Genomic DNA, 27,853 nt, shown 5'->3' with positions numbered 1-27,853 from the left:
GACCACGAGTGGCGTCTCCATCCAGAGGTGGTTCTTCAGCTCTTCCAATTTTGGGGGACACGTCCTATAAACCTGTTTGCCACTTGCGAGAATGCGCACAGCCCGTCTTTCTGCTGCCTTTAGTATCCAATGCAGGGAGCACGGGGGGCGCATTTCATTTGGTCTAGACCAGTCAGTTGCTTTGTTTTTCCCCATGCCCTTGATTCCACGGGTTCTGAGGAAGATTCGCCAAGACCGGGCTCAAGTCATATTAATAGCCCTGGATTGGCCAAGAAGGGTGTGGTACACAGACTTTCTTCAGCTCTCACTGTGACCTCCGCTCTGTCTCCCTCACAGGGAAGATCTCCTTTCACTGTCACAGGGGCAGGTTTTACACCCCCATCTCTGGTGCCTGGCTCTGCGTGCCTGGAGATTGAACGGGCAACCTGAATTCCTTTTCTCTCCACCCTGAAGTGGTGGATGTTATTTTAGCAACCGTGTGACACTCCACCAAAACTGTCTATGCTGGTCGGGTTAGTCAAATGGTGTGAGGAAAAACAGGTTGATCCTTTAAAGGCCCATTTGTCCACTATTTTGCAGTTTGCGCTTTCCATGGCACAGCAAGGCTATGCAGTTGCACCAGCGAAGAGTTATCTTTCTGCACTGTTGACATTTATTTGCTTACCTGACCAACCCTCATTGTTTAAGTCCCTTATAGTTGTAAGGTTTCTTAAGGGTTTGTCTAGTAAGTTTCCTCCCACTCCGTGCATAATGCCTCAATGGGATTTGAATTTAGTTTTAAGGCACCTGATGGGTACACTGTTTGAACCGTTGCATAGCTGCCCATTGAGGCTCCTTACATTCAAAATTGTTTTTTCTCATAGCAATCACGTTGGCTTGGCGTGTTAGTGAACTGAAAACTCTGAGTGAAAAACCTCTGTGCTAGCAAGGTGGTTCTGAGAACCAGGGTGACTTTCCTGCCAAAGGTAGTGACTCCTTTTCATTTAGGGCAGTCCATCACCCTTCTGTCCTTTTACTCTCCCCCATCCCTCTAAGGAGGAAGAAAGGCTGCACCATCTGGATCCATAGAGGTTGTTGAGCTTCTATATGGACAGGATGAGAGAGTTTAGGACGGACGATCAGCTCTTTGTCGGCTACGTGGGCAAGCTGAACAGCAAAGCTGTCCACAAAAGAACACTGTCAAAGTGGATCGTTCTTTGCATTAAAACGTTATGCACTAGCAAAGAAAGATCTTTCCGAAGGCATAAGAGCTCATTCTACCAGAGCTAAGTCTACTACTTCTGCTTTGGCTAGAGGTGTACCTGTTGTTGACATCTTTAAGGCAGCAACTTGGGCTTACCTCTTCATTTTCACAAAACATTACTGCTTGGACTCAGAAGTGAGGAGGAACTGTCATTTATCTTGTTCTGTGCTGCAGGACTTCTTGGTATAGCCAGACAGGTGCCCACCTCTGAGTATGGGACTGCTTTGTGACTCTATTCTAAATCCATAGGTAGATGTATCCATCAGAAGAACAAGCTACTTATCTTTAGTAATGCTTTTTCTGGTGGATACAGTATCTACCTGTGGATTCCTCACTGACCCACCCGCCTCTCCATTGCCTCTCTGAATATACCAAGAAAGAAATTGTTGTGTATATTTTGTATATGTTGCAAACTGTATATACAGAATGTATGTTTATATATAAATTTATATAAGTTCTTGAGTTGAGTTTGCACATGCTGTGTTTGCAATGTTGTTGTTCACCCGCTCGCCTCAAAGACGCGAAAAAAAGTGGGTGAAATTGACATCATCACGCCGGTGAGGACTTCTTATGGCTCCGATGCCATTAGACGGAGTTGTGTGCAGAGCTGTTCCATTGTGACGTCCTCATCGACGTGGAGAACTAGAATGAAGAAAAATATTACTTTGAATGCTGGCACATTGGGAGTATTCAAAAGGTGAGGAATCAACAGGTAGATACTGTATCCACCAGAAAAAGGGTTACTGAAGGTAAGTAACTTGTTCATTTGTAGGTTGTTTCTACACAGTGAGTTTCCAGCCAGTACATTACATAAATGCCAGTCAAAAGTGATGCGGGTGTAGTGATAAACACCACTAGCAGTTCCTGTCGGCCTTCCCCCCACCTTTTCAATATGCTCCTCTCATAAGCTACTCCCCACTCCAATGAGCACCATGTGCATGTGAGAAACACCACTGGTTGGTGAGAAAGACCAGTGGAAATTTCTATGTCTTCTTTATGGCTATTGGGTAAAACAGCTGTTTGTAGACATGCCTATTTTGTACCCTCTCTTTTCCTCTTACAATTTTGTAATGGAGAACTGAGGACACCTACTGTTGGGTTGCGGAAACTGTGGCTATCTCCCATGTAGGTTCAGTGCAGTGTAGAGCTGGTGAATGGCAAATTTGAACATCTATATTGACAGCTATCCACACAATTATATTTAACATTTGCCAACAGGAACAACAAACATTATTCGTGCAGTGAGCTGTGTGCCCATGCACAACTATGGATGGAATAAAATTGTGCCCTAAAAAGAGAGTAGAAACCTGGTCTGCAGTGGTGAAAGTGATCCAAGAAAGGCAATTATCCACAGGGCACGACCATGCTAGTGGACCTAGGAGGTGTGGAATGAGCAGCCTGATACCAAGGGATTGGATACAAGGGTGGAGCAGCTCTGACTGCAGTTAGCAGACGGACTGAAGTTACTGGTTGCCTGCAGGACCGGGCTGTGAGGTGATCCTTTCCTTTAAAGTGAGAAGGCTTGAGCCCCTATGATACTGCTGTTTGGTGGATGGGATGCTGCAGTGCAAGCCAACCAATTGGGAGGACTTCCTTTTTCAGTTAGAAGTGGGCTGATAAATTAACAACAGAGTAAGAGTGGACTGTGGAAAAACGTATCCGACACAAGAGTGGCCCCTTTGGACCTAAGCTTTTTATGGTCTGGCTTGCCTTTCAGCCATCGCAAGACAATTATGTGGGAATCACCAAGAAAGGGACTTTGGTTCTGTCCACTTGCTGGGAGCCAGGAATACATGTTTTGATTGGGCAGAGGTTGTGTGCTTCCACAAAAAGCTTACCTTCCAGACAACTGTAAGAATGTTGTATATTTATCCAGCTACTGGAGCGTGAAATTTCAGGGGCACACACATGACATTGTATTGCTAATAAAACATTTCGGATAGCCAGATAATTTAAGATGTTTTTCTCTGGCAGCAGCATGGATGGAAGGATGGCAATAACTAACCTGTATGAGCGTTTGGGTCTTCACATTAGCATGCTACATCATTTTAAAGCCAGACTTATTGGCATTGCCAGTGCTTGTTAAAACAGAATGCACCATTTGTGAAGCACGTGGAAACTTGAAAACCAGTCCACCTCTGCCCCCAGCTGCACCAACAAATCTAAACAATTATGCTGTGAGAACAGAAAGTACAGCATAAAGACAGCCTGACAACTCCACAAGGGCAGAACAAATACATTGATTGACTGAGAAAGAGTAAAATCATCCTGCTGTCACCTTTAGGAGGAGAACATTAGAGCATCTTGGAAACTGAGTAATTAGAAAAGTCAGCCTAATCCTGATCAGAGTAGCCTTGTGCATGAAGTTATAATGAGCCAGCAATTCAGATGAGTGAAGCATCCTTTGAAAATAGTGAGCAAAAGAGTAGCAGTGCATCAACGGCTCAACAGGCTGGAGAAATGTGCATTCCACTTGCCCAAGATGAACAGGAAACCCCTCTACAAGGTATGGCATCTGCGCTTGAAAACATGTAAAGATATGCTGACAGCTATACATAATACAAAAGTAACGTTAGAACATAACAGACACTGTTGCCACTAATCTTAACCTACTACGTGCATACAACTGAAAAATGCCTGGTTTCAGGCCTACTGCGTGAGGATGTAGGAAGGGGGAAATAAAGTTTTGATTTACTTGAGGCAAAGGTTGGTTCACAAGAACATACTCAAGAAAGGTGCCATTACAGAGTGCTATCTTAGACAACACAATGCAAAATAACCTATTTACTACATTGCTGGTACTAGCTATTCCAACACAGAATGTAAATGCAGAATGGGAATTGAAATAGAGATGGGTGGCATTCCAAGTACTACAGAGCCCTATGCTATACATGGTGATATCATAAGAAACACACTGGTGGGGAACAGATGCAAGTGTATAGGCGGGAATAAGTATACACTGACCTTGTATGCTGGATTTGCCACGGATTCAAAAGGGGAGGGAATTCACGTCAAGCGATCAAAACTATTCCTTATAGATCAGGCTTAGTGGACCTCTTGACATGCTACTCGGCAATGATGAGGACTAAAGGAAGTGACCATTTCTATCCATTTACCTGCAACCATCCTGGGGAAGATGAGGCACTTCTTGGTAGAGATACCAGCTGATACACTGGTATTCCGAGGCAACTTTAACTTAGTCTTGCACACTGGCTCTGCAGAATTACTAATGGCTCATGAAGATATGAGGTAACGTCAGCACTGAGCATTGTAGACTTATGGAAGAAGCTAAATAAGGGAGTGAGGCAGTTCTCGTTTTATTCAGGTGCTAATAAAACACCTTTGAGGCTTGTTTATTTCTTCACATCAGGTACACAGATTGGTTTAAAAAAGGTTTAGACAAACGAAGAAGCTTCTTGCTTGAAGTAATTAGAAAAGTAGACTTAATTTGGCTATAAGCAACATGATCAAAACAGTGGCAGCAGACCTCCTGTTGACAGTCTCTGTCTAACTCTCACAAAGATGTACTCTGTTACATGCTAAGTACATTCTAAATTTGTGACATAATTAAAACCTCAGCCACAACACATTCCCCTAATGGCAGAAATATATACCACACAGCAAGGGAAAAATGTAAAAAAAAAAGAAAACAGGAAATTAACCTGAGAGAAACTTATGGAATAGAATGAAACCAGATAAGGTAACAGTGAAAACTTCCTGGAAATATTAAGTAAAGTTTGCAAGGGTATTCACAATTGTTCAAGCATCCAGGACTTGTTCTGGTGTTTCTTGGTCTTTCCATGTTGGTAGTAGGTGTATTATATTAACCATTTTCTGGAAAACCTTTAGCAAATTCTTTGTCAGAAGGGTGATACTTTCATCTCATTTCATTTCAGCAGACACCACCCACTCCATACTTCTTCACCAGAATCAAGGACAACTACATTCTTCATGACTTCCTTAATTTTGAAAGGGGTTCTTAAACCTGGAGAAGCCCTTGCTCACATACGCGGGCTTTCTCACCAACACACGGTCACCCAGTCACATGTATTTTGCCCTGTGGTTGTTATCATGCCAAGCTTTATAACTTGACTGGTGTTTCTTGATCCTAGATTTCACCAACCTATAACACTTGCTGCCAAGTAACTGGTCTAACCACACCAGATTCAATATGGAGGTCACTTTCCTCCATCCCACACATTGAAAAGGCGAGGCTCCAGTCACTCTGTTAGGCACATCTCCCATAGTGTATTGGACATTGGTCTGTAAATCTGCACCTTCTTTTGTACACTTGTTTTCACCATCTTGTTTATAATCTCAGCAAGACCATTTACCTGAGGCCAGTATCAGGGTGCTTGTAAATGAATAATACCAAAGTCCTCAATAAATCCATACATTTCAACTGACTTAAATTGCACATCATTTTCAATTATGCTTGTTTCAGGCACATCCTCTTTGGAAAATACTTCTTTAAAGAAGTCAACCACAATGTGTGTAGTCACAGATGAAACACACTTCGCATTGACCCACTTTGGGGTACAGTTCTCCAACACAATGTAGAACCTTTCTCTTCTTTGAAATAAATCAAGAGGTCCCACAGTGTCTGAGTCCAGGTTTTTCTGTGGTTCAATGGGAACTGTAACCTGTGACAAAGGTACTTGTCGAACACTTTTAGTTTTGTCAACCTGATAACAAGCATAGCAATCCTTAACTATCAATTTCACCACGCTATCCATAAACCGTGACCAATACTATTCCCTCATGCGAGCTTTTGTTAAATTTCTTTTTCAATGTTCCTTGTGAGCTAACTTGACAACTTTTTCCCTAACTGTTGCTGGTTGAACTTTCGTTCCACCTCTGTAACAAACACCGTTCAAAATATACTCATAACTTACTCCTGACCTCACCATATCCTTTAAATATTGCATCCAAATAATTGGTTTTAGGCCACCCAGACACCAGATAATCTTTTATATTGTTATACAGCAAATCTTTTTCCGTAACTGAGTTCCACTTCTCTTTGAATAAAACGTCTAGACTGGACCCATAGTATACGCTTAATCACCTCCTCTCAATGAACAGATTCATATTTTTCTCATAGTCCCCCTTCTTAACAGATTACCCAGCAAAAAATCTGCCAACTGATTCTTCCATCCATCTTTCAGTTCTGGGAGATAAACCTTGATTGTCTTTACATAAAATACATTTACTAAAGGTTTGTGATTGTTCCTCACCACAAAAGGAAAACCCCATACAAAACACTTAAAGCACTCAATGGACCCATGTGCATGCTTATGCTTCACATTCTGTTACTGAATAATTAACTTCTGCCCCCTTAAGACGTTGAGAGGCAAAGGTTATCACCTTTTCTTTGCCGTTACCCATCTGAGATAACCCTGCACAAAACCATTGAGACGAGCACCTTTAGTTAATATGCTTTTTGCATGAATCAAAATGCCTCAGTGTAGGCATTCTTCTTCAGTCAGTAGACTAAACAAATGTCTTCCCTTTTTTCATGAATAACCTTATAGAATAAATTAAGGATGGAAACTTGTATACTCAGCCAAGCCAAGAAACAGTTTTTATCGTTTTCTGTCACTAGTAATGGGTACTTGGTCAATTGTCTCAGCCAAATCCTGTTTGGGACTAATCCCTTCACCAGAATAGTGTGACCAAGATATTTCAATGTACCAACCCTGAAATGACACTTCTGTTTCTTCGCAGTCAACCTATTAAGTTTCAGCCTGCAAAATACTTCAATTAATGCTTCATCATGCTTATTTCTGTCCTTACCAAAAACCAAAATGTCATCTTGGAAAATGCGAACATGTTGAATCACAGTCCAAAGCAACTTGATTGTACACTGAAGAAATATCAATCCTTGAACACTTCTGCACCATTCAGAACCAACAGTTTTTCATATTTCATCTGTTAACCCAGATCCCTTTATTCTAGTCACGCAAATTGACACACACTCGGCTACTCTTGCCACTATCCTTAGTTGCTAACTCCACTGGTGCCGTCTCCTCAGAACATTTCATCACTTTAATAACACCAAGTTCCTTTAGTCTTCTCATAAAGTCCAGAAGATGCTATCCATAATGTTGAAACCTCTTAGAGAGGAGTTTAGTCTTCTCAACTCCTCTCAAGAGGTTCCAAAATTATGAGCAGCATCTTCTGGACTTTATGCACAACAGGTTTTACATTGTCCTGAAGGACAATTGTGTGCTCAAAGTTATTAACAAAAACACTAGGAAAATGTTTTACAATATCCTTGTAGTGACTAAAATGTTAGATCACCATGGCTTAATCAGAAGCATTTGGGTTAACAGTGATCCCAAGATCACATTGGGTGGCACCACCCCAATAAATTGTCACCCCTCTTTGCCACATAAACTTTACCCATAGTTTCTCTTCCTTTAAACATTATCTTCATGGGAGTGTACCCAATCAAATCTACAGCTGCACCACCATACCCTCCCAGATAAATTTCTGGTTCTCTTAAGGCAATTTGTTCCATACCAAATAATCTTTCCCAGTTCTTATCTCAGATCAATGTATAAGGAGACCCAGAATCTGCTAGAAAATCCACATATGTATCTCCTAAAGTAATTTTTCATTCTGACATCTTAACAGACCCAGAGTCAAAGTTGCAACTGTATATTGTTCCATTCTCACCAGACACTTTCAACATAACCTTCTAACTAGTAATTATATATTATCTGATCAGACTTTGAAAAATCATAACATTTTTACCAGACCTGAAGGTTGAGTAACATGAATAATCTGCTTGACCTAACTGAAATGTACTAGACCTGTAAACTGGTCTCAAAGTGTAATCCTAGGCAAATATTTTGTTTTACAGAGCACCGTTTTCTTCATTCTCACATGTGTGCACCTTCAATATGTGAGTTTAGCATTTCTGCTGTACACAAAAGCTCTTTAGTTTGATTAAATAGACTAAACGTTTGCTTTATGTATAATAAAAATCTAGCCCACATATAGGGTACATATGATCCCTGACTTGCCTCTTAGTTTACTAAGAGCATTGCCATTGGGATAGGAGTGTTTCTCAGTTTATGTTTAGACTCTCACTTTTAATTAATACATTACTAAAGCATGATGTGGTAGCACTCTGTCACTTACAAGCAACAAATTTCCCATTGAACTTAGCAGGCCGAGCCACAAAGCTGAGCCAATGGCCTGACATGGCTCTTAGAGACCATCCATGAGCCAAGTCCTAAAATGTTTGTCATATAAATAATACAACAAACATCATGTAAAATGTGATAAAGAAATACACTTTTTTGACATTAGAGCAGACTTTAGCATGTGGGAGCTTTGATATTAATGATTCTCACTATAGCACTGCAATGAGAAGTAAAAGCGATTAGTTTTTCAACATTAACTTACAACCATTCCTGCACCCACCATGGCAACAGTGTGATTAGTGAACTAGGGGGCAAGACAATTGCCATGTGAACCTTGTACATGGCCCATATTCATATATATGGAGCGATGTTATAGTCTGTTCATTCAAACACAATAGGTTTTGTCCAGCTGGTATTCTAAACTTGCTTATTTGAGGGTGCTTTCTAACCTGAAAATGAAGGGAAATAGTGATTGGGGGAAATTTAGTTAATCATGGAAACTGATTAATTCAGGTTTTCTGGTTTCATTTTGCTCAGATCAGCCAGTAAATGGATATCTATTTGTCTTTGTTACCTTAAATATTAATGCTTTGTTTTTACCCTGGTGCATAAGGGTAGAGCAAGGGTGACCAGGAAAGCCACATGAAATCTCCGCTTGTTATGAGCTTGCAGTTCCAATGGGATGACAAGCTGGGCCAGAGCCAGGCTTGAGCCTTGCTTAAGTTTCAGTGGCTTACCCTCCTCTAATTACATAACAGAACAGATAGTATGATGTAGGGAACAAAACAGGGAGACGCCTGTATGGCTTAATAGGTATGAAGAAAGCTCCAGGTCGATCCAAGGGGTGTTGGCGAACAGTGATAAAAAAGGAACACACAATGTAGGAATATCAGTCTCTTTATCACTCATGGCTGGAGAGTTAACAGGCTTCACTAGATTAATTTTTTAGGGATCTGCCTAGTCCACACTTGAATTGTACAGAAGCCCTACAGGCATATATAATAGAGCAAGAAATAAGGGAGGCTATAGTACAATGAAAAAGCAGCAGAAAGTGTAGCTCGAATAGACTTCCCATAGAGTTATCAATCAATCACATGTAGTTTATACAGGATATTACCCCTTACAATAAGCATATAAAACAGTTAAATTCATTGCCAGTGTACAAAATAAAACAGCAGAATATAAATGCATTTAAGATCCACTCCTATAAAATCTATAGAGACTAGCACCTGCTGATCATCCTCAGCTCTGAAATCTCGTTCTCATAATCCATGCAGCATATAAACTGTTCGCAAACTACTGGCAATCACTTTGCTGGTATCCAATCTACAAATTATCAGTGGTATCAAATACTGTTTTAGAGTTCTCTTAAAGAATGGTCAGTATTGTGAGGCATATATATGAAGAGACCAAGGAAAAATGAATTTTTATCCCCAAACGTAGGAAAGCCACAGTAATATTGATCCTCAAACGGGTAAGCAAGCTAATGAATGTTCTTCTCCTAGGCCTATCTTGTTGGTAATTGTGGAAACTAAGGTCCTGGCAAATGTCTTTGCAAACAGAATGTGCAGGGTGATAGAGAGGTTAGTGCATATTGATCAATGAGGCCTGATGTCATAAAGCCTGACATAGTACATTTTCAGATGATTGTAGTAAAAAGTGACATTGGTAAATGAAGTGAGAGAACCGACTAGTCCTGGTAATATAAGCAGAATTTAAATTTGACTTTATTTAATAGCCCTTTCTGTTCAAAATAAGGGACTTGTTGTCATTACTCTATAAAGTATAAATGGTCACAGTTAGGATCAGTGGGATGCTGTGTAGACCATTTCAATTGAAGTTAAGAACTGACGGCTGTATTCTCTCATCAATCCAGTTTGCCCTGGCCTGCAAGGTGCTAGGGGATTTCTCTATAAGCGGCTCAGATGGATGGAAAAATGGGAGGACCTTGTATCTTTATATGCAGATCACTTGTTTTTATATATTTTTAGCATACATGCTGCCATCAGTAGAAAGGCTCCTATGTATCTTTAGCTATGTTTGGCCGTTATTCTGGATTAACCATGAACTGGGGAAAGCCATCTAATAACAATTAACCACGGAGACTTCTGTTAATATAATGTTTTGTTCATTACAAACTGAATTCACAACATTTAAATATCCTGGAATACATGTAACAAGTGACAGAGGACTCTCAAAGATCTAAACTTTCAGAAACATATTGCAAAATGTAGACGGGATGTGAGACATTGGGGATTGGTGCCCATCTCAACATTGGAAAGAGCAGCTATGTTCAAGATGTTCACTGTTAGACGTACTACAAAGTATCTTGTTCGGGTCCCTGAGTCCATGTTCATACAGATAAATGAAATATAATGTAACTTTCTGTGGGACATCTAGAATATCTTTAGAAATGTTATAGTTGTGTTTGTACGAGGGTGGGATAGCTTTGCCTGACTGGCGAGAGTACTACTCGCCCTCTCAACTAATGTTAGTGAATGACTAGGAATTTACACTACAGCAGAAACCCTTAATGAGAAAGAGCAGAGGAGTGAAGGGCCGACAGCGGTATGTGGTGAGATTATCCGATGCAAGCATACCTAAACAGTTACCATGACCCAAGCATGCACAAAGTGACACACTGCAGGAACAAAGACTGGTTGAAAAGGTAAGCTGACATTAGAAACACCATTCTGGGGAAGCTATACAGTTAAGGAAGTGAGAGAAAATGAGGGTTTTTGAAAATGGGAAGTTATATGCATTACAAGGAGGACGAGAGCTGTTTAGACGCACAATAGAGTGAAAACTTTAGCGGAACTACGGATGGAAAATGAACTGTCAACCTCACAGATGTACAAATATATATATATATCCACAAATTGTCTTCCTTCAAAAACCGACCACTCCCACCACACAGGATCAATGCACGACAGTGGGTGCAGAACCGGCTTCATTAGAATCCAGAAGTAGTGCCGTGTCCGGCACAAAGAGAGTCGACACTCCAGGATGTATTCACCACAACAAAATCTTTAGTAAGCCTGATGTGATTCGACCTTCCGGTCTTTGTCAAAGGCTAATTACACACAGAATGTGCCCCATCCCCTTAAAACACAAGAAATGACGCGAAGAACATAAAAAACAGACTATCACAATAGTCATAATGTATAGACTTATGTAAGTTCCCATAAAGAAATTAACAAAATTGAATCTCATCCAAAAAGAAAAGAAAAATGAAACCTCATGGAATGTGTATGTATATCACCCAATGCTGCAATAAGGGCCACAAAAGAATTACCGGTAATAGGAATGATATGAATAGAAAAAGAAAACCGATGTGGAAAGGATCAGTTTTTGAAGGACTACAATTTGTAGATTGTGGAGTTTCTGGCCCCCACCACCATTCTTTTGGGATCCGCACAACATCAGAGGTTTGTAGGGTGTATGGATTGGTTAAGCGCTGGCTCAGACTTCAGTACTAAGACATGGAATCTGGCCAACCGTCCTCTTCTCAACCGTGAGGATCTTGATTGACGATTGCATGAAATGGCAGGAGTTCAGTTAAGCAATGAGATCAGATGCAATTTTGTTAATTTCTGTATAGGAACTTACGTACATCTATACAGCCTGACTATTGTGATAGTCCATTTTTTATGTTCTTTGCATCATTGTATTTTAAGAGAATGGTGCACATTCATGTGTAATTAGGCTTTGACAAAGACAAGAAGGTTGAAATGCGCCAGCTTTAATAAGATTTTGTTGCAGTAAATACATCCTGGAGTGCTGACTTTCTTTGTGCCGGACGTGGCACTACTTCTGGAATATACCAAATTAGACAGAAAGGTCGCTTTTGGTGCAGAAAAAAGCTTTTTTTGTTGTGTGGTGTAAATCTGTCCAGTAGTTTTTGAGATATTAAAAGAAAAATAAATATAGGTATCTAGAGATGCGAAGGCTTCATGGATACTCCCGATCTCATGCTGAGATCTGATTGGCGGTCTACACTTCAACTAGGAAGTGTTGGCAGGCATCTTGAGCCTGAGTCTCAGAAAAAAGGTAGCAAGAAAGGGGATCATAGTAGGGACTTCCTGATCCCCTTAGAACTGGTGTTGGGGTTCTAGAGGGACCCCACCAGGTCAAAAAAGCATTTTATGTTTAAAATATTTGCCGCAAATGTGTAACAATAAAAAAAAACAAAAGTGTGGCCTGTTGAGCTTGTTTTAATAAAGTCCCTGGGTGGGCCACGTCCCGAGGGCCTTTGAAAAATAAAGAAGGTGGGGGCAACACCCCTTCCTCCCCCTTTGGGCTTATTTATAGCTTAGGAACCGCCACCTCCCCGAGGCTTAAATTCAGTATGATGCGGGGGCCGCACGTCCCACCTGCGTCCCGGGGACCACCACCTCCCCAGGGCAAAATGGCTTAATTATAACAGGGGGGGCGACCACCACCGCAGGGCTGAAAGAAATTGATGTACATCCAGCCCTGGGGACCACAATCTCCTTGGGGTAATAAATTGCAAATAAGGGAGGAGGGGACCACCACCTCATAGGGGCTGAAATAAAATGATGTAGGGTGTCCATTGTGAAACTCCGCTCCAGGGACACCACCTCCCCGGGGCAAGTCCGTGCAATTAAGGGAGGACTGTGTGGCTCCCCAGCATCCCTGGGGACCGCCACCTCCCTGAGGCTGAAATAAAATGATATATGGGGTCCATTGTGGACCCCCAGCCCCATTGATCACCACCTTCCGGGGCAAGTTAATGCACTTAAGGGAGGAGCTGTATTCCCTTCCCGCCCGCATCCCTGGGGTGAAGTTAAAATGTTGAGGGGGCCACCTTCGTGGAGCCAATAAGAGCCCTGGGGATCACCACTCCCCAGAGCCGGCTCCTGCTATGTCCCAGGGTGCACACCCCATGGGCTTAGCAGCTCCCTATGTGCAAAAGCAGTGCTTGCTCCTGCATCAAGCGGGGAGCCAAATGGGACGGTGGGGTCCTTGAGGCTCCCCCCTGCGGTCTCCATCGTGAACAGTGGGTGACATGACAGGGCCCCGGAGGATGGGGTCCAGGGAATATATATGGCACTATCAAGACTATGTACGCTGAAATGTGTTGACAGGCCCAACAACTGCTTAAGAACATAAAGCATTATGGAATAACAGCTGTCCTGGGGTACCATGCTCGAGAATGATCTGCTAATGGAACTTACTCCTTTCCGTTATTGTCCAAGGTGCCACGCAAAGTTCCCACAGACCGACCAACATCAGGTCTGCAATCTGTCTTTCTCCTGACCACAGAGAGGAGGACTGCAAGGCTTGTCAGTCCTTTTGATCTAAGAAGACTCTACAGGACAGAAAAGCATGCCGTAGAGAATAGCAGAGACAGGAGTTCGAAGATACACCCGACAACTTCCAGTACCAGGATGTTGTACCGAAGTAGGAAGAAGAGCTAAAAGAGGCCTCTGCGGCTGAGGAGTAGACCATTTCGATTGAGGACTCTGAGGTAGAGGTAGACCTCAAAAAGGAAGATCTCCCACCATCGCAATGTACTGTAAGTACAGAAACCCCTGTCCTGCCTAAGAAACGTCCAAGTTCCAGTGCTACTGGGCCACCACTGCTGACAGGTCATGGTCAGCACCGAAAAACAGATTTGGATGCCCCACTCTAGGCACTGAAACACAAGCCTAAGCCGACCACCTCTGTGCCAAGCCGATCAGCTCCACCTTCGGCACCAACCACCTCTGTCATGCAGTCGGCACTGACTGCTTCGGCATTGAGAAAACCACCACAAGCAGTTTTGGCATCCACCGTTTTGGATCTGAAACACAAGACCACTTCAGAACCGAAAAAAACTAAAGCCACACCAACTTCGGAACGGAGTACTTCGGTAGAGACCATCCTCCATAAAATGAAGCAACAATTCAATGCCAATCAGAAACTATTATTATGATTAAAACTGTTTTTACCAAGCCTTCTGCATCAAAGAGACACCTTTCCTTTGAAGAGGCCATCAATTTACCAGTGCCTGCTACCAAGAAGAAGAGGGCTGAGAAAGACTTCCACTTTACAGCCGTCTCTGCCTGTCTCTCTATAAGAGGCTAGCCTGGTTTGTAGTGGGTACCAAAGGTACTTACACCAGGTCCAGTTATCCCTTATTAGTGAAATGTAGTCAGTGTCTTGAAGCCAGGCTGTCTAGAGGTAGCTGTAGGCAGAGCAGCCAAGGCTGAACTAGGAGACAAGCAAAGCTCTTGCAATACCACTGTAGTCACATAGTACTCACACACATGAAAGACAATACTCAGTGTTACCAAAAATAAAGCTACTTTATTTTAGTCACACAATGCCAAAAATACTTTGGAGACTATGCTCCCTTAGGAGGTAAGTAAATTACACAATATATACACTAATAACCAAAACCAGGTAAGTAAATAGTCAGAAAATAGTGCAAACAGTGAAAATCACAATAGGTTGCAATGGGGCTAGGGGGAACACAAACCATATACTAAAATAGTGGAAAGTGAAAGTTGGTTTCCCACCTAGGCAAGTGTAGTGTGTAGAAGGGTGCTGGGAGCCCAGGAAAGCAGGAGTAAAACACAGTAAGTTTCCTAAAACACACTAGAAATCGTGATAGATGATAATGCAACAACCAGAAAAGACTACCAGACACCAACAATGGATTCCTGGACCTGAAGCCCTGTGGAAGAAGGGGACCAAGTCCAAGAAGCACTGAAGAGTCCAGAGAGAACAGGAGCCCCTGCTAACCCGGATAAAGGTGCAGAAGAAGAACCACCGGTGAGAAGACAAAGTCAGTATTGCACCAAAGAAGACAGATGCCGGTTCCTGGTTGGTGCAGAAGATGTCCCACGCCGGATGGATGAATGCAGTCTGATTTGCATCGCTGGATTCTGCCAACAAGCCTTGGCTCATACAAAATACGCAGTTGGCAAAAGATGGAGCTGCCTGGGACCAGGACGGACCAAGTGACCTCTACCCAGGAGAGGGAGACAGAGGGGGCTCTCAGCAACTCAGAGAACCCTCAGAAGACCAGGCAGCACCTACTGGAGTCCCACAGCACCTAGACAAAGGATGTGAAAATGGTGGTCCACGCAGCACTACACAAAGGGATCCCATGCGGAGAACCACTCAGGGAGCTGTGCATCGCAGGATAGAGTGCTGGTGACCTGGGCTGTGCTGTGCACAAAGAACTTTTTGGAAGGTCGCACACAAGCCCTAGCAGCTGCAAAACACGCAGTGCACTGGGGTACTGTCTGGCGTGGGGAGGCAAGCTCTTACCCCCACCAAATTTAAACATTTGGACCTTTGGACAGTGAGGGTCACTTTAGTCCACAACCCATGGTCCAGGTTCCACACCTGTCATCAGGCGAGGGGACCCACAGCACCGGTCGCCGCTGCAGAGAGGTGCCTGCTGAAGCAGGGAAGTGACTCTGTCACTCCACAGGAGATTACTTCGGTTCTTCTGGTGCAGGCTCAATACAGGCAGTCCTCGGAGGATGCACAACCTGGAAACTGGTGCAGTTACTGGCAGGAGCTGAAGTTACAAGGTTGCAAAAGTCATCTTTGCTTCTTTGTTGCAGTTTTGTAGGGTTCCTGCAGCCGTCAGCAGTTGATCAGTCGGTAGAAAATGAAGTAAAGGATGCAGAGGATTCCTGTTGGAGTCTTGCAATCAGAATCTGAAGAAACACCCAGAGGAGAGACCCTAAATAGTCCTGAGAGGGGGTTTGGTCACCTAGTCAGGTAAGCACCTATCAGGAGGGGTCTCTGATGTCACCTGCTGGCACTGGCCACTCGGAGGCCTCCATTGTGCCCTCACCTCTGCATTCAAGATGGCAGAGGTCTGGAACACACTGGAGGAGCTCTGGGCAGCACCCCTTTTTTCATATGGTTTGGCAATGCCCTAAATTAGAAAATACTGGAAAGAAGAAATGGAATAAATGGTCAAAATGAGGACATTTAATTTTAAAATCAGTGCACCAGGGCATCTGCAGTGAAGATGTACCACTGAAATATTTTGAAGGTTTTCTATGATCTGGGACTAATTGTGGCTAGGATGGATATTTTTAGGGAATGGGGTTGGGGTTGGGGTTTAAGGTCCCCCAGGTAAACATGGATTGGCGTATGTTGACTGAAAGATATTGTATGAAAGCAGACGTTGTATAAAGCAGTTTTGAAAAAATATAGGGGAACTGGAGAGCCACGCATGACATGGAATAGAGAGTGTGAGTGAACATTGGCACTGCTGTCCAGTGAAAGTGATATGTCCAAGAATATCCCTAAAACAGTGTTTTTAGTTGATTATTTGGTTCTCATCTTCTGTAGACCCTGTGATGTATAAATATATATTGTTATGTATCTGAAACTAGAACCCTGACAAATATTATTGGATTGTTGTGTGTCTTCTCCCCTGCCCCTTTCGAACATGTACTTGTAAGGGGTGACTTCCTATCCTATGAACCTAAATTGCCTGTAAATGAAGGACAGTGTTTGTGAGAAATACTGCTGACAGGATTGTGGTTTTCACCTGCTGTAAGGTGAGTTTAATTTTGGATTAGCTGTTTAAGTATCCACACTTTCCCTGTGAGATATTGGTCAGCTGAGTGCATTCTCTTGGGTTCTTTGCTGTTGTGATGCCGAAACTGTTGACCTGTCTTTTCCCACTCCTGCATAGATGCATCACCTCCTCTCTTGGTGAGGTTTGTATGTTAGCATTTAGAATAGATGCCAGATGTTCCTTGACCCCTTACCTGTTTTTTCTGGACCTGACCTCCCATTAGGTATCTCCTCAGGAACTGTGCAGGTCTACTCAGGTAAGAAAATAGTGGCTGTGGACTGGTTTCATACACACCTCATAACTGCCACTGCCCCAAATGTGGGAGCCGGCAATGCTGGTGGCTTTTTGGAGTCGTTAAGATAAAGTCCTCAACTGTATTGTGAGATGGTGGTGGAGGTGCACAGCCATTAATTGTCTCTGACTTGACCAGTTCCCCTTGTCTACTAGGTTCTGCCCATTCTGTGAATGGAGTCTTTAAACAAATTGTTTAATTAGGTTATTCCATGTCCTGAAGATAAGGCTGTGAGCACTCCATGTGCGCACAACTGTTATTTGCCTGTATAGAGTAGGTGTGTACAAAACACCTCAAGTTGAATGCTTCTCTATCTTTTACATTTCAATCTTTTTTTAGAGCTTGTTTGAATGTTGAGGAAATAATTTCATGAAGCAGCACAATGGATGTAGGCCATATTTTGACTTGGGTGCTCATTTCATTACTTCTGATATCAAACTTCTTGCTTGAGTTATTATTAGTACACTTTGAGCTCAGCTAAATTATTTGTGTTTGTGCATGAATGTAAACAAAAACAATGCATATTATTTTTTTTCTGTTGCATAGAAACCATCTTGGTGGCCTTTTGAGATGTCGCCGGGCATGTTAGCATTTGCCTTTACATGGCCTTTCATTGCTCAGTGGTTGGTGCATGTGTATCTTCAAAGAAGGAGAAGGTAAGGATATTTTTGCTTCTTTCCTGTATCTTATTTTATTGCCATGATTTATTCTAGACTTTATTACTTACAGGTACTTTTATTTAGCTTATTCGGGCAAACTGATTTTGCCCCTTCGCATTATTTTTTCAATTGTGAATTGATAGTGTTCTGATATTAAGTTTGAGGGCATATTGCCTTACTCTTTTCTACTGTATTCAGTTCAGACTGAAGAGCCATGTCATTAATGTGTGGCACATTGCTTTTTATAACACTCTTGGAATCATGTAACCTATATCAGTAGCCAGCACTTCTCACACATTGAAAAGTGCTCAATATGAAACTATGTGCAACACCTGCCTGTTATAATTTTACGGAGACGTGGTTTTTAAAGTGGGATCCAGCTCAATAAGATAAAATAGGACACCTCCTTAGCATGTCATGGCCTTTGTGTATCTGTGTTGGGTGCTGCACACTAGCCTATCTGAGATAGCATGACTGTCCTCCTAAAGCGAATGCCTCACTAAGTATTGTTTGGATCATACTCCATGGGCAAGCATTGTCAGGATCCAGGTTGACATGTTTTCTTAACTTTGATACTGTTGTAACAAACATTTTTCCTTCAAAGCTTCTAACAATTTAACCAGACACCGAGGGTCCAATACCGAGATGGTGCTTCCAACAATGGACAGAGATCCTATCAATATTTACATCTCTAACCAGAACTTGAGGGAATGATTTACTTTTTTCTGTGGAAGCATGGCTGCAAAGTACAATCTTATAGCTCATGTGTGACCCCATATAAGATCCAACAATAGCAGATACTTTGTAGAACTGTATAATCTGGTTTAAAGATTTACCCTACCTTGGTTGCAAATTAAGGGAAAAAAGCCTCAAGGTAGGCTTGTTCACCTCGTCACATCCTACAGTGTGTGATGCCAATGTGGATAGATCTTTCATCTAGTTCCCTACATTAACGTATATGATAGCATGCCTGCAGGATTGTCTTTCCTTATGCCCTAGAATTAACAGTGATTTTGTATTGACCAGATAAGAACAATGAGGGCAGAATCTTCCCCTTTTCGTCTTGCGCCACCACCTTTTATTCGACAAAATATCATACTACATTGAAAAATGTTCATCCCTGAAGGGAAAGTGAGTACTTTGCCTTGTTTTCACATCTTCAGGATCTTTTACACAAACAATGGACTGTCATGAGCTCTTCATTGAGTGAGCATTAGTAAATTTGGCTGGTAAAGGATGAAGAGGATGCCAATATCTGATCTGAGTGAATATATTTTCTTATTACCCATCTCACCTCAATATAATTAAATAACAGAGTTTAAAAATATTATGTGGTCAGATATGCATTTTTAATAAATGATTCTCTTGTTTTATATCTTTAAACAAGGCAGCAATACCAATTTGTGCACTTAGGACATTTGCCCCTAAACCCACATATTTTCACATATATACCAAGTCTGACAGTCTTTTAATTTCCACTCACTGACTCTACATATTTTTCAGCAATTATAGATCCCTGCCTCTTGTATATGTTTCATGTGTTGCTCGTTTGATGTATTTATCAAAGAACCTTCTTAATGGAATTATGCATAAAAATATACTCAGGTTTTTGTCAAGCAATGCTAGCATTTTTTTTCTCCTTGTGCCATGCCACCACTGATGGTTAATACTATTCTCCTAGGCAAATAATCTAGTTAGTAAGTGATCCCCATGAGCTTATGGTGGTCTGGTGTTCGAGGGAGGATGCTTGCACAAGAGGATTAGATTGTTCCTGAATGATTGCTATCCAGACCGCTAGATCTAAAGTCAATTTATTATCCCTCCTTGTATTTTTCAATTGACTCTTTTCTCCTGTAGCCCATTTCAACATAACTGTTCACAAAGCCAGAATAGCCCCCAGGGCTGCAGCTTTATGCTTCATTTTTAATTTCTGGGCCTATTCTAAATATGCAATGTGTAGGGAATGACCATCCTATGTGTAGCTTCCCTCCCCTTTTGGCCCTATCTGTTTTGCTAGACTTAGAACTCTTCCCATTTTACCACTGCTAACCAGGAGAAACGTGCCTCTTAAACATGTCAAAATTGGCTTGACCCCAATTGGAATATTTAGATTTCTTATAAGGACATAGGCTGTAGTGCAAAAATTCACATGGCATGGAAAGTTTAATGTATTTTGTGTATTGCAGCACTGATTGTTCCATCCACTACAAACCCTGTGTATCCACATTGCAGTATTCTTAAAGCTGTTGTACTGACTTTTCTAAATAAACCTTTTTGACAGACGGCTACCCTGCTTTTACGTATTATTAAGTCACCTATTGGTACATGTTCTCACCTACATGGTGGGGTGCCTGATATTTAAAAGTAAAACAGATGCAAAATTAAAATAAGCATGTTCCTCCAGTGGCTCTGCCTCAAAAGCTATTTTCACTGGCAAGTACATAGCTGGAGTTTACAAAAAATAAAAGTTCAGATTATGAACTTTAATCTGTGATTTTAAACTGGAAATAGCCACAAACACCATTCAAACGCTATTTGTCATAGTTATTAAAAGCCCAATTCATTGGTGAAGTTGAATAAATATTAAGGAAAAGTAATGTTTAGAAAGTTACCTTTTCCCTGCCTGAAGCTCTTGGAGGCTGTGAGAAATTGGGAAGTTGGTGGGGGTGGGAGGGGTTAAGCCCTTCTCAAGCAACAACCACAATCTGTGTCAAAATGAACCACAAAAGTCACTAAGGGCCAGATGTATCAAGCTCCCAGTTTGCATTTCTTAAATAACTAATTTTATTAAATCGCTATTTTAGAAATGCAATATGGGATGTTTGAAAACTGTGAGTCGGTAATATCGATTGCTTAAAATTTGCGATCGCAATTTGCGGGTTGCAGCAAATACCGAATCGCAAAAAATAGCAAATCAGTATTTGCAAATTGCGAAAACGGCAACCCGGAACAGCCTGATGATATCACAACCAGGAAGCGAGTCAGCCCATGCTATTTCCAGAAGCCCCACCCACAGGAGCAGGCAGAGAGACACAGCCCAGCACCTGTGAGGCAGCCTTGAGAGCCAGCCAGAACCAAACAGGAACATGGTACTGATGGGAATGTGAAGGAGAAAGGTGACAGGAATCGGAAACTAAAATTCAGTGAGCAGGAATTGGAGGTGCTCACTGAGAAGGTGGTCAGGACTCACAACACACTTTTTGGGAAGAACTCACTACAGGTACCTGAAAGTGAGAAGAGGAAACTGTGGTCAGACATCCAGACCAAAATATGTGCAGTGGGTGTTGCGCAGTGCTCCGTCGAGGAGATACGCAAGTGATGGTACAACTTGCATTCACATGCCAAAGAGAGGGTAGCCAGCAGGCTAAAGGAGGCAAGGAGCACCGGAGTAGACCACCCACTCAGACACTGTCTACACCAATAGAAGACATGGTTGAGTCGACACTGCTTCCTGAAGCTGTCAGAGGGGTCCCTAACATTGACACCTCAGGCACACCCAGCACCAGCAAAGGTAAGGGCAGTAATGATGTGTTTCCACATATGTGCATGTACAAATGCCCCTTAGAAAATAGCTATTGGCACTATGCAGTGTGATAAGTAGTCCATGCCACATCTTACATACAACACAACAATGCCTTGTGGGAGTGGTAGTCCACACCACTGAAGTGCAAATACCACATAAATAGCAAGATAGTGTTAAACCAAATAGAGAAACAACACAAAAGACTCTCAGTGATACTATGCCAGTGTACATTTAATACTATTATGCAACTATTTGAGCATTATTCAAAAGTGACATGCTGCATATTGTTGTTGCAGGTGTTCTGGGCCCTGACGCAGCAGAAGTTGGAAATGTGGGGGATAGCAAAACTCAGCCACAGACCGACTCAAACACCAGTGAGTCACACATGCACCAACTAGACGCAGGGCAAGAGTGCTACCTGTCCCTGAGTATAACCTGGACTCTGATGAAATGACCGATGAAGAATCCACACCACCCCCAGAGGCTAGAAGCACAGACAGACAGCAGTCCCTGCCCCAGAGTCCGTCCACTCCTCTCAGGAGGTGCCCCGAAGCAGGCAGACAGTGCACAGAGGAAGGTGAGGGCCTATCACTCCTTGGCGGCCTTGAGGCTCCATGCTGAAAGTGCAGCGCTTGCAATGTAAACACATGAGGTCAATGCACAGGCAGTTGGTGTCAATCGATCATAACATGGACGCAGTGCACAGGCAGTTTGTCTCATAATGACAACATGGGATCAGTGCACAAGCAGGTGGATGCACTCAATGAAAACATGGGAGCAATGCACAGGCAGTTCAAGTCTCTCAGTGAAAACATGGGAGTAATGCACAAGCAGTTCGAGTCTCTTAATGAAAGCATGTGCAAGCTGCATGAGGGACAGCAAGCAGCAGCAGAAAACGCAAAGGAAATGACAAACGCCATTAGGGATCTCTGCACTGTGATGCAGCAGGAGCATGTCAGCCACTGTAGGCGCCATCACCAATTGATGGGCAGGTTGGATGGGTTCTGCAGATCTGTCAATCGGCTTACTACCACAACTGCCTTGATATCACAACGTGCCGTGGGCATGCAAGTGGAGATGGCACATTGCAGTAAGGACGTTGTACAATGATTGGTGCAAATAACCAATGTTTTGGAGACAATGCAGACAGCACGGAGTGCTACAAACAGTGATCTGGGTGGTGGGGGTAGTGAGGAGCTCTCTAGCCTCAGCAGTCTCACAGCCCCTGTGATGGATCCTAGGCGTCGCAGTACCAGACACAATACTGTCTTTGAACCTGCTACAAGAGTTGCCACCGAGGCCACTGAGCACTCAAGTGGAGTGCGTGGACGTAGGAAGTAATGTTGAGGGTTACAGGGGACTAGCTTAACATGTAGCAAAGCAGTTATACTATGATGCTAATAGTGTGACACTGTTACTCGCACCTGTTTGTGGATAGTGCATAGCTATCTCCTAATCACACATATATTACCTGAATTCAAAGCAATAAAGATGCTACCTACAGCAATACATAAAATAGACGTGGTATTGTCATTACTTACATCAGAAATAGTTGCGCGTGATCTCAGCACGTCTTTGTCTGCCCTCTGCTGCACTGCTTCTGTCTGCTGGGTGAAGGGGTGGCAAGGGATCATCATCCTCATCTGAGTCCGGCTCAGTGGGTTCTACAGGTATGCCCCTAGTTGTAGCTATGTTGTACAACATAGCACATGTAGCCATGAGTTAGCATGTTGTTTCAGGGCTGTATTGTAGTGCACCACCACTCTTGTGTATGCATCTGAAGCTGCTCTTCAGCAGGCCAAAAGTCCTCTCAACAACGCTGCGGGTTGTCCCCTGAGCAGCATTATGCCTCCTTTTGGTTGCCATTGCAGGACTCAGAAAGGGCGTCAGTATGAATGGCCGCACGGCGTAGGCACTGTCTCCTGCAATGACAGGAGAATAAAATGAGTAATTGTTATCCGTGACATCACATATATATCAATACGACATTGTCAGCTATTACATTACCCAGTAGGTATCCTTCGCCAAACTTCCCAGCAAGTAGTCTTGTGTAAATTCCACTGTGCCGAAAGATGTAGGAGTCATGTGTGGTACCTGGGTATCTGGCCACGAGATCCATTATAATGTTGAAGGCATTGCTAATTACTTGTATGTTCATGGAATGTGTACTTTTACGGTTCCAATAAACATACTCTGTGGCCGATGGTGGACAGATAGCTACATATGTCCCATTGATGGCTCCTCTTACATGTGGGAATTGGGCAATCTCATAGAAATCGAATTTTGGCTGTAGTAATTCCTGTGGGGTTTTGGGGAATCTTATCTCTGTTGAATTATGCTCAGCATGGCATTGAGAAATGTGGAGAAGTGTGGCACAATGGTTAGAGCGGCAGACCCTGATACAGAGATCTGGTCCAGGACCAGGGTTCAATTCCGGCCTCAGCAGGTCTTGGGCTCAATTCCCTTGAACCAGATAATTCTCACCTTGGTGCCTACTCTAATTAATGGGTCCCACTCTGTAACTCCGAGCAATAGCTTGCTTAATCTCCACAACGTCCCTGACAGCACTTGGATGCCTGGCTTCACCCTGGGGGTTGCCCAGGAGTGGGCACTTCCCAGGGAAAAGCCAGGAGGGGTTCCACAGTGGTATGCGTACAGCGCCTTGAGACCCTAACGGGTGAGTAGGGCGCTATACAAGTGCGAAGTTTGCAGGGTTTTTTTTTACATTGAAAAATCGTGAGAGAGCACTCTGTGAGACCCTTCCAGCTGCTGCTATGACCCCTTGATAACTCCCTGAGGCTAATAGGTGCAGGGAGCATAATACTTACACATGGGTGGGTATGCTATTGGTCATGTGTGTGTTGCGCTGCAGTATGGATTGTAGATCAGCTATCAGGTCAGGGATCATGGCAGAGTTTAACCTGTACTTATCATATATCTCCTCCTCTGTCTGGTCAAAAATGGTAATGCGCACTCTAAAAATGCGCTCCTGTCTCCTCAAACTTGCCAGGATCCTCATCCTCCTCGCCATCACATAGAGTGCAGCCATTGTGGAAAAGAGGCAGAGTCATTCTGGGCCTCTTTATATGGGTTGCACCTGTTCACCACCTGATTTCACTTCATGGTAAATTGCACGTGCAAAAGGCCATTCTGCGAATATTCGCTATTTGCGAACTGTTGATGCATTGCATTGCGACATGGAATTTGGGAATCTCATTTGGCATATCACAAATAGCAACATGATTTTGCAATTCGCATTCTGCAATTCGCAAATCCAGGTCACAATTTGCGATTCGCAGAATGCAATTCGCAAATTCGTGTTGCTATTTGCAATACGCAGAATGCAACCTGCAAATCCATGGCACAGTTGCAAGGAATAGCTTTTTTAGCAATTCCTTATATTTGCACTGCGAATGCCTTTCATACATCGTTAAAGGCACTTTTGCATTCGCAAACAGTGAAATTTATCGATTCGCACCGTTTGCAAATGCAAAAATCTTTGATACATCTGGCCCTAAATTAACCTATGCTTAAACCTGTGTGTAGCTAGGCACAAAAACAGTCAGGCTTAACTGAGAGGCAACATGTAAAGTAAGCATGCAGCACATTGACAGTAATAAAGTTTAAACACAAGAATAATCAACACCAATTTAGAGAAATAAAGTAACATTTAATAAATTATTTGACACCAAAACGACAAAATTCAATCAGTAGAACCGGAGATTTGCAGTTTCAAAGATTTCAGGTAAGTATAGCAGCTAAAGGCAAAAAAGCCCTACTCATGGTTATCATGTTGTGTGAGACAAGTTAAAGTCACATGTTCAGGCCCACCGTAATGGAGAGTGGACCAGGTACGTGGACCAGGTTAATCCCCCTGAAAAAGATACCTTCGGCAGGGCTCAGGCGGCCCAGTTATAGGTCAAAGCAGGTCCAGTGCAGCAAGTCAGCTGCGCAGTTGCAGCGAGGCCTATGGAGCTTGTTGTGTCCCTGTAGCTCAGAACAGAAGGTCAGTCAGTTGACCATTGGAGATACTTCAGCCTGGAGACCACTTCCCATTTGCAAATAGTTTGCGAGTGCATTTCGGTTGCAAAACCTGTGTTTACTAAACATTCATACCGAACACTGCGATTCGTTATTAAGGATGGTCGCCCACAATACGCCCCTTCCAAATACCGAAATGCTAAACCCAAATTACAATTCAGTAAAAAGTTACTGTCTCACAGTCTGCTCTTTGTACATCAGAAACAAGACCATTTGCAAATGCAGCAAAAGCTTCATATGTCGAACCCTTTCTGGCCTGTGGGAGCAGTTCTGAAGACCTTAATTGATATGAGTCCCCTCTGTTGACCTGTACATTAACCGCTGATTGAAATATCTTTACTTTTTACAACCTGGCTGCTTCAGAGACACTAAAATCTGATGTACACAATGAAAAATCTTTTAGTTCTCCATCCAGCTATAACTATGGTGAAAACCACTCCCCATAAGGAGCACTAGACTAAAGAATGATCGCGGGGGAAAGCCTGAAGTTCTGATTAATGGTGTGAAGGTCCCAGGAAAAGGCATTATTCTGTATTTTTTTATTGGCATTATGGTAAGCCATTTGTTGTTCGTAACCTACATCGTTTTTGAAGCTGCAATATTTTATAATGAAACAAAATCCTGCATTGCGATTCAAGTCTGTGACAGTCACAAATCAGAAAATAACATACAAATACAGAATTTGTGTTTTTTTGCATAGGCCCTCTGTCTGTCTTTAACCTTATTCTCAGTGGGATCTCAGAAAAGTTGAGATAGATGGTAGACAAAGAGGATTATGTAGTGCAATTTAATATTTTTAATTTCAAAATTCAGCCAAGTGTGCCATTCTGTAAATATCGCCCCCCTCAAATAACATCATGATGGAACTTCAGTTTAATTTATGATTGGAGGATTCATTATCTTCTGATTCCACAGAATCATGCTGAAACTAGTTTACGAGGCACATTTGTCATGCGGTGGCATCCCTGGGATGTTCCCTCTTCAGGATGGCTGATGAAAGAAGAGGTCTCTCCTGGTGACCAAGCTTCACTTGTCCTCCAGGACCCCATTGGTCCTTTTGTTCTTCCACCCAACCCCATACCACCTCAGGTGTCTCAGACATTTTCTGCTATTTCCAGCTTAGGGTAATTATGCATGAATTGCTATTATAAGGATAATGAAACAAAGCATTATTACAGCAGTGAACAGGAAAGTGAAACACAAGAAGAGTCCAACCATATTGTTTCATTTGTGTCCCTAATAGCCCTATCTAGACTACTAAGTTCCTACATGACCGCAAATAGCAGTGGTAGCCTTAATCTGCCCTTCTGCTCCCAGGAAGGAATCCCAGCCCCTATACCAGCATTCAGAGGGGAAGAAGAGGTCTGTTGGGAGTCCCCCCATGTACATGAAGAGGAACCAAAAGGTTTCTTCAGAAACTGTGAAGACGTCCAGCAAGAGATGGCAAGCTGACTGTAATGTCCACTCTATTGTGGTTTGTGCAGTGTGATGTTTTATGATGACATATCTGTTATTCTAAGAACTGCCCTGAGGTGACAACATATATTTTTCTGTGTAGGGTAAATATTGTGTACAGCTGTGGGTTAAGCACAGGTTGAAAATATTGTGTAAAGAAATGAACAACAAATTCTGCAAAGGAGGGCAACAGATAAAAGAATGAAACACATCTCCACTAAAATGAAGCTTTGCTAAAATAATAAAAGGAATAAAAGCAAAATGTAAATAGGTGAGAGTGCATAGGCCTCTGGCCCAGGGCTAAATAAGGTGCCCATGTAAATGCTAAAATAACCTCACAACAGAGCCTCAACTCTTCACTTAACCATCAGGTAATTACTGCTTTCCTCTCAACATACAACATTATAAACTATGTCCTGAATGTTCTATATTTTACCCGGTAGTGATGAAAATAAAGTTACCCACTTATAAATGTAGTTTTACAACATTGCTGCAGTCTATAGATTCATGTGTGTCCCACCCACCTCCACTGAGATAAAGGCGCTTCTACCACGTGTTCAGGATCTGCATGTGGGAAGGAGCAGTAAAGTGTGGGTGGAAATATGATGTACTAGGTTTTGAAAACTCCCTTCTAGTGGGTCATGGATAAAGAGATACCATGTTTCCCAATGCAGTTTATTATTAGGAGTCCCAGTCTGATTGGGAGGAGGAATATTAAATTACATGTGAATCCTATCAAATATACCAATGCTAGAAAGCTACATTTATAGTTAAGTAACCTATGGTTTTAAAGTGGATAGAGGAGGTAGGGAGTGGGGCTAGAGGGAGAGCAGCAACACTAAACACTACCCTTCCCCAGAACGTAACTCCTGGCTGTGGGCAAAATGGTGCGTAGCGCACTCCCTTAGGGTCGAGCCAGTGGTGAGTGGAAG

The 27,853-nt window shown here is 42.6% G+C and overlaps 1 protein-coding gene across 4 annotated transcripts in view; it reads left to right on the top strand.

The window, feature by feature from the left end:
• The window catches only part of ACBD5 (acyl-CoA binding domain containing 5), a 324,086-nt gene that overhangs the window by 279,655 nt on the left and 16,578 nt on the right, over nucleotides 1–27,853 (top strand). For 2 of the 4 annotated variants that reach the window (XM_069211325.1, XM_069211323.1), the window contains 2 exons: nucleotides 17,790–17,899; nucleotides 21,722–21,752. In XM_069211325.1, the coding sequence (XP_069067426.1) occupies nucleotides 17,790–17,899; nucleotides 21,722–21,737 (126 nt within the window). In that variant the 3' untranslated portion in view covers nucleotides 21,738–21,752. Of the gene's footprint in view, nucleotides 1–17,789; nucleotides 17,900–21,721; nucleotides 21,753–27,853 lie in introns of those variants that run through there. The other 2 variants (XM_069211326.1, XM_069211324.1) reach the window with 1 other exon arrangement.

Source organism: Pleurodeles waltl, chromosome 10 (assembly GCF_031143425.1).
Source record: "Pleurodeles waltl isolate 20211129_DDA chromosome 10, aPleWal1.hap1.20221129, whole genome shotgun sequence".
NCBI classification, from domain to species: Eukaryota; Metazoa; Chordata; class Amphibia; order Caudata; family Salamandridae; genus Pleurodeles; species Pleurodeles waltl.
Note: the sequence above shows the minus strand (reverse complement) of the source record. Positions and strands in the feature narration are given on the sequence as shown.